This window comes from Phalacrocorax carbo, chromosome 12 (assembly GCF_963921805.1).
Source record: "Phalacrocorax carbo chromosome 12, bPhaCar2.1, whole genome shotgun sequence".
Classification (NCBI taxonomy): Eukaryota; Metazoa; Chordata; class Aves; order Suliformes; family Phalacrocoracidae; genus Phalacrocorax; species Phalacrocorax carbo.
This window is the reverse complement of record NC_087524.1, coordinates 23,002,341-23,014,459: the sequence shown is the minus strand read 5'-3', so window position 1 is coordinate 23,014,459 and position 12,119 is coordinate 23,002,341. Positions and strand designations below refer to the sequence as shown.

The window sequence follows — 12,119 nt, the reverse complement described above, 5'->3', positions numbered from 1 at the left end:
CGATCGCGGCGAGGAGGGAGCTGGGGCCAGGGCAAATACAGGACACGTTGCAGGGTGACAGAAATACGGCGTTCATGGCTTATATTCGCAGACCGCAAGAAGAGTGACGTTTATGAGAGGTGATGGAAAACCTTTGACATCCCATTGAGTGCAGGATGACAGACTGAGAAGGGAAAAGAAGGGTGGTCCCTTCCCGTACTGTATAAGTGACCTGGATTGCTCAAAATTTTTCCTAAGATTTATTCCCAAGTGTCTTGCACACCCTTGGCGTGGTTTGAAATGCCTCCTTTCAAACGCTAGCATGGCCTGCTGTAAAGGCAGCTGTGGCTTAGAGTGTCGTCAAGGCAGGTAGGCAGTATTTCCAACCCAGCGGTTTTTGAGATTGCCTAAAAATTTGTGCAGGCAGAACCACAAGGAGAAAACAGTAAAGGTAAAATAAAGGCCATGCTTACTCGGAAAATAATTGGTAAGCAAAAATGATATATTACGTAAAAAAATGCAGGGAAGTGCATCTGCAAAGCACGGTGCACAGTGTAATCTTCAGAGATTGCAAGGGTTATGTTGCTGTCAACGTGTGTTTTTAAGGCTAGAATCAGTGCTCCGTCGCTGGCTGCCTGATTTCACAGCGACAGAAGAGGGGCAGAAGCGGCAGTTTCCCCGGGGAGCTGCTCTCCGCGGACGGCCGGGCAGGCTGAGCCCTGGGCAGGCGCCGGCCGCGGGCATCCCCTCCCTCTCTGGCCGTGTCGGACGCGCGGCGGGCTGGTGGGCGGGCGGATTTTTGAAAATTCAGGTAGCTTTATACCCAAAGTCGTGAAAGTTGATAATACTTTACGTTCTTTTTGTTGACCCGATCCTCCAGAATAGCCACATAAGTTAATATTTGGTTTTTCAGCATTCTAGCAGTTGCAGATATTTTTTTCCAACAAGTAATGAAATTCTTAAGAAAACTGGCTCTCTTAGCAAATTTTTCCCTTTCAGCTCGTACTTTTAGAATAAGCCTACGTTTAAGATGCGAGCAGAAGCGTGTGATTCATAAGTATTATACAGTCCCACATGCTCTTTCCTTAGAAATAGTGTCACCAAATATAACAATTGAATGTTGTTTTGTAGCGTATCCTCACTGCTGTCAGTCTCCTGCGGGATCCACTGCAGATTTAGAGAGGTGTTTTACTCTACAGTAAATATAAATCTCTTTTTCTGGTTTTTATGGTTAAATTAGCACTTGTGTTTTCCAGTTCCTTTTTCAGGACAGACAGCGATATTTTAAGCATAGGTTTATCAGATTATTCACAATTGGGAAGGTGACGTGCCTCCGAAGCGCCTGGCTAGCGAAGCCCCGAGCTCTGCCTGCTGGCGGGGTTGCACAGCACGGCTCGGGGGGTGACGGTGGCAGGGCGGGCGGGGGGCAGTTAGCTGGGATCCCTACCTCTTCAAAGGAAGCGTTGCTCTGTGGAGCAATAGGTTAAAAAACAAGACAGCATCTTGAGTTGTGCTTAATTAGCAGGGCGAAAAACACCAAAGCGGGCATATGTTCGTAGTGGGACTGTGTGCGGTTTGTGTAATTAGGAGAGGGGAAAAGCCTGACTTGGATCTGTGGCTCCTGTGAGACTCAGCCTGCTCGCTCACGCACCGCCGGTCCCGCAGGTACTCCTTCCAGGACGAGGAGGACATGTTCATGGTGGTGGACTTGCTTCTCGGTGGCGACCTGCGCTATCATCTGCAGCAAAATGTTCAGTTTACGGAAGAAACGGTCAAACTCTACATCTGTGAGATGGCGCTGGCTCTTGACTACCTGCGAAGTCAGCATATCATCCACAGGTAACACGCAGCCTCTTCCTCGCCGTCGGTACCAGCGGGAGCTGCCTGTGCCACCGCGCTGCCCGTGGCTGGTTTGGGGTGGGCGACGCTGTCTCTGCTGCAGTGAGGCCCTTGACCCCACGGGCAGCCCAAGGCGGGGAAGTGCCAGCACTAAGCCGCACCAGCAGTGCCGGTCCCGAGCACCCTCCGGCGGCCGGCCCTGCTCCCTGTCGCTCAGAGGAAGCCTCACGCTTCGCCGGGGGGCTGGAAGTGCCTTCCAGGGCCGGTTTCAAAGCAATCTCACAGAAATAGGCCCAGTCTTGTGTTATTAATTCTCCTAAGAAATGATGCTCCCGCTTTTTTGCCCGACTGCCCAGGGAAAGCTGATTTCTAGTCCATCATAAAGGGACTCATCTCATGTTAGGGTATTTTTGTTTTATTTGGTTCTAATTTTTGATATATAACAAAGTTGCAGGTTTTTTGTTGTTGAATTGCATCCTTGATCTGGCTGAGATTTCATCTTGCTGTAACCTTGCTTCTTTTCCCAGAGATGTAAAACCAGACAACATCCTCCTCGATGAGCAAGGTAGGATCTCTCTGCCTTGCCTTGTCTGCCTCCTTCATTTGAGGGACAGATTCCTTACGGTCTTGAATACCCTGCATCTTTCTATGCGGGAAAGTGTGAAAAAGGCACCGCTCCTTCTAATGGGTCGGCGTTTGGTCGGACGTACCTGTGCATTGTAGTGCCAGGGAAGGTCCGCCAAGGGCAGCCCCTCTCCTCGTTACCCCCGCCTCGCTTCGCCCACACTCCGCCTCCGTTCTCGCTGGTGCCCCAGTGCGCGGGTCTCCCGTGCCAGAGCTGCGGTACCTGGCAGCGTGGGAGGGCACAAGACCTGCCTTTGCTGAGTTTTAGAGTGAGTTTTATGTCTTCCTGGGGGGACAGAGCTGGGCTGAGTCAGGTGGAGTGAGCTCAGGAACCCTTATGAGAGCATCTATTGGTAATATTGTCTCAGTGGCCTACACAGGAGAAGCACCACAGGGGATCTTACAAGGACCTCTATTCCAGTAGTAGATCTTATAAAATGAAAACACAATCTCTCAGGCTCCAAACCATCAGAGTTTTATCATAAAGCCTCATAAAAACCAAAGCTTACACTTGTGTGGACATTCATTAAAAGACAGCCCAGGGTATAAAGCCCAACACCAATGGGAAGAAGGGGGTGTAAGGGAAGACTTCACAGGACACGGCAGTCGGTGATTTACACACCACTTTCACAGCTGCCTTGTAGACAGCAGAAAGTAGCCTCCAGAAGGGGAAGTGGGTGGGTTTTCTGTATGCCAGGCGGGCTTGAAAATAATGACATTTTCTGAATTTTAAGTTTCAGTCCTGGTGACAGAGAAAGTAGGAACGGAGAGAAGGTGTTCCAGCACTTTTTGTAATGTCTTAATGATTTCTTCATACAGGCTTAGGGTTTGGGAAGTACTGTTACGATTTCATTGAGCAGGCGTGTCCAAATTTGCTGTGGTCTGGGCAGAGTGGCAGTGGAGTGTTTTAGCTCTGGGACTTCAGGGTAGTTGCGGCTCATTGTGGTTCAGTGTTTTTATCCCAAACAGTTCTAGGGTTTTAATCAATGCGACCAAGGCAATATCTCAGTGTAGCGATTCCCTGTTGTCCTCTCACTGACCGTAGGTCCTGGATAGAGCAATTTGACCAAGTGCTGGAGCCCGTGTAGGTTACTAGTCCACGCCAAGCGCGATGTAAAAGTCGACACCCAAAGCCAGCTACCATTTAACCACCTAGCCAGACTGAGATCCTGGGAAAGCTTCAGGATCTGTTATGGCCATTTGGTGGGGTCTAACCCTGGCCTGCCTGTGCCTGTGCTACTGTGTCGGGGGGCAGAAGCTTATGGAACAAATGTATTTTGATTCTGCATTGCCACTGTTCTGCTCTGCGATTAATTCCTTCTTAAAATGTGTCTTTATTTAAGGTCATGCACATTTAACAGATTTTAATATTGCAACAATAATTAGGGACGGTGAAAGAGCAACTGCATTAGCTGGAACAAAGCCATACATGGGTAAGCAATAATAGCTGTTCCTTAAGTCTGTATTTTACATTTCAAGAGCGCTCACCGCATGCCGCCTGACAGTCCCTGTCTGCGACAAAGGCACTGAATTAATTTAGCACATTAATGCATGGGCCCAAGTCATTCAGCGCAGCCTGATCATTTGAAAAGCGAAACTCCCAGAGCGAGCGAATCGCTGTCAGCACACACTCCCCATCCCGCCCTGCCCTCCCCGCTGGCCCCGGCCTGGGACGTGGTGCGTCCCGGCGGGCACCGGGTTTCTGCCGTCCCCCGCTCACTTGGCTGGGAGGGCTCTTCCCGCGTGCGCCAGATAACCCACTGCCCAGCGAGGGCAGGCCTGCTGCTGCTGCCGCTGCTGCTGCCGCCACTGCTGCTGCTGCCGCCGCTGCTGCCGCCGCTGCTGCTGCCGCCGCTGCTGCCGCTGCCGCCGCGGCCCCTGGCTTGCAAAGCCTCCCCTCGGGCAGTGCTGCATAAAAATAACCATAAGGTTTACATGCTGACTTACATGAAATACTGAAATATAAACGTACTGAAGTCAGTGGATAACCTGTCACGTTTTGCCCTTTCTGTTCAGCCCCGGAGATTTTCCATTCCTTCCTGAACGGCGGGACGGGCTACTCCTTCGAGGTTGATTGGTGGTCGCTGGGAATCATGGCTTACGAACTGCTGCGGGGCTGGGTAGGGCTGCCGGATGGTCCGAGGTCTAAGAACACATTTTCTGAATAACTGCAAATAGGAGAGGGACTTTCTTCTCATCTTTCTGCTTTTTTCCCCCAGAGACCATATGACATCCACTCCAACAACCCTGTGGAGTCTTTAGTTCAGCTCTTCAGTACTGTCAGCGTTCAGTACTCATCTGCGTGGTCAAAAGAAATGGTTGCTCTGTTAAGAAAGGTAAATAGTCCTGCTGGCATGGTTATCATTGTACGTTAGCTGCAGTGCGCGCGAGGCTAGCTGGAAAATTTTCAGTATATTAATAAATAACATAAAATTTAAATTCGATGAATTTTTATTACTTTGTTCAGGCTTAAGCTCGGATTAATCTTGTGTTTTGTTTGTTTATTATCCCTGTAATAAGAGGCATTATTTCTGATAGCCAGGGAAGGAAAAAGTCTGGGTTTGGTGTGACAGTGACATTCCTACCTGGGCCAGAGCGGTTCCCTTCCAGCATCCCCCTGCGTGATTGCTGGACCCTAAAAAGGCAGCGGTCGTGGCTGAGCCGCCGTGTGAGGTGGAGGAGCCTGCGCTGCCCCTGCTGCGTTAGCTGCTCCCTCTCGCCAGTTCTGCCGGGCCGAAGGGTCTGGTTCGGTGTGCTCAGCTGCGAGAGCTGCCGGGGAGGTTTCCCTATCTGTGGGACGATCTGCTGCTTTCCAGTGCTGCTGCATGAGAACGTTGTTGATCTGGTGTGGAGGCTGTAGTTTTAGCTTCTGCTTGCTTGACAGCTCAGAAAAGTAGCTGATGTGTGTGCTATAAAAGAGATATACACCGTGCTGACAGGAAATAAGTGACTCCAATGTAAGTTAATGTCAGGCGGACAATTTACATAATTAGATTTTGTTTTAATGAGAAGCAGCGCTGTTAGTTATGACTGCAGCGGAGCATTCCACAAGTTCACATTGCCATCTGCTGGGCTGCCGGCAGTTGGGCTTCCAGAAACCGGGCGGGAATTAACTGTCTCACCAGGAAAATGCCAGCAGCCACCTCAGCCTGGAGGGACCCCCTGCGTCCCCCCAAAGCCCTGGGGTTTCTGTGCTCGGGGCGCCCTGGCTGCAGTCCTGACCGCTGGGGCGACGCCGGGGGCTCTGCTGGTGCCCAGGGGCGATGTCGGGCGCTGCGTTACCCACCTGCCCGCTCTCTGCTCCTGGCGTGGGTGCCCCCCATCTCCGTCCCGCTGAGCCTTACTCGGGAATTGGGAATTCCTCCCTTTTCATTTTAAAGATGATGATAATTTTATGCCGTGAAAAAGTGCCTCAGAAGTTCCCCAGGCACCAGCTGCTGGTCGAGACGGTCTTTTGCCTTGTGCCCTTCACGAGCACCTCGTGCTTGGGTGCTTGGCGGGCTACAAGTACGGTCACCGTTACCTGCTTCCTGCATAGCTACCTTTGGCACTGGAAAAATACTCAGTGCTGACTTTATTTCGTGCAAAAAGGCTGTAGCCACCTATAATTAGTGTGCCTAGAATTATGCTGCGGTTTTTTGAAGGAAACAGTCCTAGATGGGGATTTTGCAGGGGTCCTGCCATAGCTGTCCCTCAGTCAGGAGATCGTACGCGGTCAGTTTGCGGGCGCCCAAAACCGAGCTGGGGCGGCTGGAGGTCAGGACTCAAATTCTAAGTGATCTGGAAAAATGGCAAGAACTGGTCCGGAGGTGGGGTGCGGCTCCGGCGGCGGTGGCAGCAGCTCGGGCAGGCGGGGGGCAGCTCCTGCACCCGGGCGAGGGTAGGCACGACTCGCCCACCACGAGCATCCTGCACTTGGGAGAGGAGGGGCGCGCACAGGGCTCTGAGGATGCACTGCAAAGGTGGCATCAACCGAACCTCTGTGAAGGTTTTCACAGGGAGAAACCAGGCGCAGAATTTTCTGGAAGCCCTACCCAGATCCCACGTTCCACGTACCCCCACGTTAGATGTACCTGCACGTTAGACACACCTCCCTATTAGACATAGCTCTACGGCAGACCGGTCTCCCCATTAGGCATACCTCCAGCAGCCCTGGAAGCTGAAACTCATTTCAGCTGAGCATACAGCATCGTACGCAGTGCTGAATTCTTTGAAAAATCAGGTCTATTCTTAGACTGGTGTCTCAGTGCATCAAGCAATCAAAGCTTTTTTTCTCCATGCTTAGTAATCTGTGCATGTGATAGACGGAGTAGTGTCTCCTGGTGTCACAGAAGTGGTGTGAAAACAGGACACATGAAGGTCGAAACCGAAACGATGAGCCTCTGGGGGAATCAACGTCTTTGCAAGGGAGCAAGGTCTGTCCCTGGCACGGGGAGCAGTGCGCCGGGGCGGCAGCGCCCGGGTGCCGTGCTGAAGGGTCGTGCATCGTCGGGGGCCACGGGAGGAGCAAACCCGCGCTGGTCCGAGGGCTCACGGTGCCGAATTTTTGTCCGTCTAGTTTCACAACCTCCAGAACATTCTTCTAATGTATTTTTTTTCTATACTGTTACATGTTGCCCACGACAGACAGGTTGCTGCGTGGCTGAACCATCCGAGTGCATCCAAAAGGCAGGATGGTGCTGGGCTCCTTTTCCTTCTCCTCTGACGGGAACGCTTTTCTCTCCCCAGCTGCTGACGGTGAACCCTGAGCATCGCTTCTCCTGCCTGGCCGATGTTCAGGCCTCGGCGTACTTGTCCGGCGTGGTCTGGAGCGACGTCTGTGAGAAGCGGGTGGAGCCGGGCTTCGTCCCCAACGTGAGTAGGAGCAACCTGGCCCCGAGCAGGGTCGGTTCTCATCGTTAGAGGAACCACTGCGTTCAGCAGAGGCTTTTGGACAGAGAAGTAGTTTCTGAGTGTAGTTGCTGCAAGAGGGTCTCTGCTGTGCCTAACGTGCGTGGTGTCGTGTCGTGTGTCCCGGCAGAAGGGCCGCCTGCACTGCGACCCCACCTTCGAGCTGGAGGAGATGATTCTGGAGTCGAGGCCCTTGCACAAGAAGAAGAAGAGGCTTGCAAAGAACAAGTCGAGGGACAACAGCAAAGACAGCTCGCAGTCTGTAAGTGCTTTCTGGGGTAGCCAGCTGGGAAAAAAGGCTGAGCTACTGAATTTGGGGATGTAGAGCAGCAGTAACTGAGACAAAGCAGTAACTGCACATTTATTTTGATTAAAAAATTTGCCTCATGGAGTCTTCCCAACCACCATATGTTCCTCTTACATAAGTTTGATAAAACTCTTTCACAGTAATCTGTACTTTGGAAAATTAAATTAAAAACAGAGGTCTGGGCACACCAGTCAAGAGAAAAACTACAAAACTGAAAAAATAAATACGTGGCCATACGATCTTCACCTTTCCGAGGGGCGCTGCCCAGTGACTGTGACAGCTGTCGGTGGGGTTACACGGTAATACATCCAAGCGCTGATGATGGCCACGCAGAAACATCTGGCCGGTCAGTCCCATTTTGGGGTAACTGTCCCACGTGTTCTCACGTCGCGTGAGCTGTGTGGCTGGGCAAGCCCCGTGGGGCGGCCGGGCTCACGTGCCGGGCCGAGCTCTGGCTGTGCCGCTGGGGAGGCCGGCACGTGAGCCTGGGAGAGGTGTGCCAGCGCGCCCGCGAGGGCTTTCTGCAGAGCGCGATCCGTTAGCCAGGCAATTAAGCTGGAGATGAGATGCATTTGTTTCTTCTCGCCACTGTGGGGGTCACGGTGCTTTTATATCGCTGGGGAGATAAATACAAGAATCTCGGTTCTACAGAGCAGACGTCCCGGGAGTAAAACCAGCTCCTCACGCAGCAGAGCAGGTAGTTGGTCCTGCAGAAGCCAGGGTGTTGCAGGGGGTGTTTGCAGCTGGGGTGGTGTGCCGGGGAGGCCTGCGCGAGCTCACGCGCCACCCGCTGTCCCACTTGCCCTGCGCAGAGCCCCCGAGCCGCGCAAATCCCAGGCTGAGGGAGCCAACGCTGCCTCCCCACAGCGAGGTCAGGACCACCCGCTGCCTGGGAGCAGCAGGGAGCGCCGGGCAGGGTTTTGCCTGGCTCCTTGTCTGCGCCAGTTAACTGCAATGGGTCCCTTCCCTCTTCGGCAGGAGTTCATGCTGCGATCAATGAGACTTACCGTAAAAGCTGAAGAATAAATCGGGAAGCGAGGGAGGAAAAAACAGAATAAGCAAATTTGCAAATACCTCTCCAAAGCTTTGCTGCCAAGGGGATTAAGGGCACTTTGCCTGCCAGGAGCCACGGCTGATGGCCGGCCGCCCGCGCAGGAGCCCGTCCCTCGCCGTGGCCCGTGGCTGGGGGTGCACGGGCGGGCGGCGTGGGGGCCGAGCAAGACTTTGCCTGGGCCAGAGGCGGGCGTCCCGGCTTCTGTTGGAGGTGGAGTGGAGCACCAGCATCTGGCTTCAGACAAGGTCTCTGCACCTAGACAGAAGTGATGCAGGAGGTAAAATAAAGGCAGAAATCGGGAAGCGTGGGCTGTCTGCACACCTGCGTCGCCCTCCGGCCCCGCGGGTGCTGCCAGCTTCCCGCATGCAGGCAGCCCACGTGCCTGCGCAGCCGCCGGCCGCGGGGGAGTCTGTGGGACAAGGCAGCAAGGTCGTGCCTTGTTCTTGCAGGGGCTCATAGGCAGAGGCTTTGTGCCGAGCCCTCCCCGGCGCTGGCTGTCCTTCCTTTGGACAGGTAGCACTGCCAAAAACAGAATACACAGATAAACGTGTTGTGTTGATCTGGAAGACTGCGTGCATTCTGTGTTTTATGGAAAACTGTGCTCGCCGCAGATGAACTAACCCACCGGTGAAAGCCATGAAGGCAGTCGGCTGTGCTGCTCCCATCATCTGTTTCAGCTGAAGTTCCTGGTGGCTGGGAGGCTCTGTGCGTACAGCTGGAAGCGCCGCGATGCTGTAGGCAGCAATGAGATGCAAATGGGACTGCTTATGCATGTATTGCTTTTCTTCAACAGGAAAATGACTATCTCCAAGAATGCCTTGAAGCTATCCAGCAAGACTTTGTCATCTTTAACAGAGAGAAGTGAGTGTGCGGGGGTAATTTCTTTTGAAAGAAAAAATGGCCTTTTTTCCTGTCTGCCCTTAGGAATCCGCGTGCCAGTGCCTGCTGGCCAGGAGTGTCTCACTGCGGGCTTAGCCCTGGGTGACTGACGTCAGCCGAGGAGCTCAGGTGCTGCCTCTGCATGAAAAGCAGTTCTCACCAAAAAGGGAGGCAAGATCAGGGATTATTAATCACTGCCATTAAATAAAATATGCTGCAGAGGGACTTCTGGGATTTAACATACGTATGTGACACTGCTTCAGTTCCCCCATTGCCTCTTCTCATCCATCCTGCTTTTAGAGGATGATGTTTTGGAACACGCTAAAATCTCTGCAGGGCGTGGGAGGGCAGTGAAGGTGCTGGACTTAAAGCAGCTCCTTTCCCCCACGTTTGAGCACGCTGACACGGGAACGTTTGGTTTGTAAGTGAAAACAGGAGACAGCCTCCGTCGGGGAGGAGGCGCGTGGCGGGGAGGCTGCAGCCCTGGCCGCGGCACAGGGTGCTTGTGGCCGAGGTCTGGGTGGGCTCCCGAGAGCTGAAGCCTTGCAGGTCACTGCGGAGAGTTTTGGTGTGTTTTGCTGATATGTCGGTCCCTGTCGTGACCTTTTTATGTGCTCTGGAAAGACTCCTCTCATTTACCTCGGGTCTGCTGTAGGCACCCCACGAGGAGTGGTGCGTGGGCAGCCCCAGGGCACGCTGGCTGCTGGAGACCACCTTCACACCACTCCTGCGGGGCATTTGGTCTGGGGACGACTGTAACGCCTGGTTCCTCTGCTCCTCACAGGCTAAAGAAGAGCCAAGAGCAGACGAGTGAGTCTGTGTCCCCCCCCGAGACCACCGACGAAGCCGAGACGGAGGCCGAGTCTGAGACCTCCAACTTGAACATGTGCAGCTCCGTCTGCTCCTCTGCAGGCAGCAGCTAGGCTGCAGCCGCCGGGCGAGGGTCGCCGGCCCACGCCGCGCTGATAACCCCGTTCTCAGGTTGCGCTGAGCACCACGGCTGTCCTCCGATACCACCGGAGAGCACCGACAACTAGTCTTGCAAAGCTGTAGCAAAAGAGAGAGTTCTTACAGAACTGCATTCCCGGATTTATCGGAACGCCAGTTCGGCACGCTGGTTGCCTGTCGTGGGTAAAGATTCTTGCTATGCAACGTGTTGGAGGAGGTAGATCAACTTCTTTACTTGTTCTTTTTTAATGTCAGATTGCTGATCTGCACATGTTTTTAATACAGTTAGATGGCAAGAAAAGAAGTTACGTCCTTGGGCGCAACAAGGGAAGACACCGAGCAGGTGTGGAGCGGGAGGAAGGCTGAAGAGGTGGTTGAAATTTTACTTTGGCGTTCCCTGTTTGTAAAGGCTGTTGTAGGGACAAGCGATCCCCGTGTAAATCGGAGCAGACCCGGCGCCTCTCCGGGCCGCGGCAGGCGGCACCGGCCTCCTCGGAGCCTCGAGCTGTTTGGGTCCTGCCGGCGTAAGGACATCCCAGGCACATCCTTGCCCTCTCATCACCTGTCAGAGTTTCTTTCCCGACGCGGGGCAAATAAGTGTTTTTTGTGCACTCCGTGGATTCTTCCAGGGCTGTGTAATGATTAACCATGGAACTGAGATGCAGAATGCATTTGAAATCTTTGCTCTCTTCACTTAGCTGCTGCGAGCAGCGAGGCGCCGTGTGAACGATTGGAGGGGTTGGTTCTGTTGGTCCAGGTGCGGAGGGCGCAGTTTATCACAGGTTCAGATTTTACTGGAGATAAAGTGGGTGGCCTTCAGTGCTGCTTAGTTATGAAAGAGGGGAATATCTTGTTTCACCCTTCAACTTACTTTATTTTCAGTGTAAAGGAAAAGTACTGTATATAATTTACCAATACCTGTTTTAACTTCTTAATAAGACGGGAGATCTCCTTACCTTGTTCCAGCTGTGGATATTGCCTTTCTTCTTGTTTCAGAAGCCTTCACTATATTAGTTGCTTCATCTACTGTAGAGTGGCTTTTGGTTACCGTCGCTAAAAATGAGCCACGGGTTGTGACACACAGGGGGTTTGTTAGAACTGCGTTCACTTTCCAGCTGTCAACATCTGTTTGCTGCCAGACAGTGAGAGGTTGCAGGGTTGCATCCTTACTGTATATTCCTAACACAAAAATGGATAGAAAATGTTTTCAACAGATGCCGACTCCCTCAGGACAAATTTTGCTGCTTTTTTAGTTTCTGCAAATATAACAGAAAGCCGTAACTGGTACGAAACGATTTTATATGAAAAATGACACGACGCATTTATTTTCCACAGTTTTATGTGGAAATTACTGCATGGCTAATATTGTGCAGAACCAAATTGTCACAGAAGTCTTTAACAGAGGTGTTCAGGTGTGCAGGCACGACTTGTGCGGGGCCGGGGAGGGAAGCCAGAGCTTTGATGCCTGTCGCACAGCTATTTCCAGGACAGAGCCAGGAAAGCGCGGTCAGGCGCGGCAGCTCTCGCCGGGGTGGTGAGCACCCAGCCCCTCGGCCGTGCCCGCCGGGGGAGCAGGGCTGCGCCGCGGGTTCCCCCTTG

At 52.9% G+C, this 12,119-nt stretch overlaps 1 protein-coding gene across 2 annotated transcripts in view; it reads left to right on the top strand.

Moving 5' to 3' along the window:
• Window positions 1-11,485, top strand: part of STK32C (serine/threonine kinase 32C) — a 91,057-nt gene extending 79,572 nt beyond the window's left edge. The window contains exons 4-12 of one of the 2 annotated variants that reach the window (XM_064464432.1): window positions 1,645-1,818; window positions 2,346-2,383; window positions 3,786-3,875; window positions 4,459-4,562; window positions 4,662-4,778; window positions 7,171-7,296; window positions 7,463-7,594; window positions 9,487-9,554; window positions 10,357-11,485. In XM_064464432.1, coding sequence (XP_064320502.1) covers window positions 1,645-1,818; window positions 2,346-2,383; window positions 3,786-3,875; window positions 4,459-4,562; window positions 4,662-4,778; window positions 7,171-7,296; window positions 7,463-7,594; window positions 9,487-9,554; window positions 10,357-10,495 — 988 coding nt within the window. In that variant the 3' untranslated portion in view covers window positions 10,496-11,485. The remainder of the gene's footprint in view (window positions 1-1,644; window positions 1,819-2,345; window positions 2,384-3,785; window positions 3,876-4,458; window positions 4,563-4,661; window positions 4,779-7,170; window positions 7,297-7,462; window positions 7,595-9,486; window positions 9,555-10,356) is intronic. The other variant, XM_064464433.1, reaches the window with a different exon arrangement.
• The last annotated feature ends 634 nt before the right edge of the window (window positions 11,486-12,119 follow it).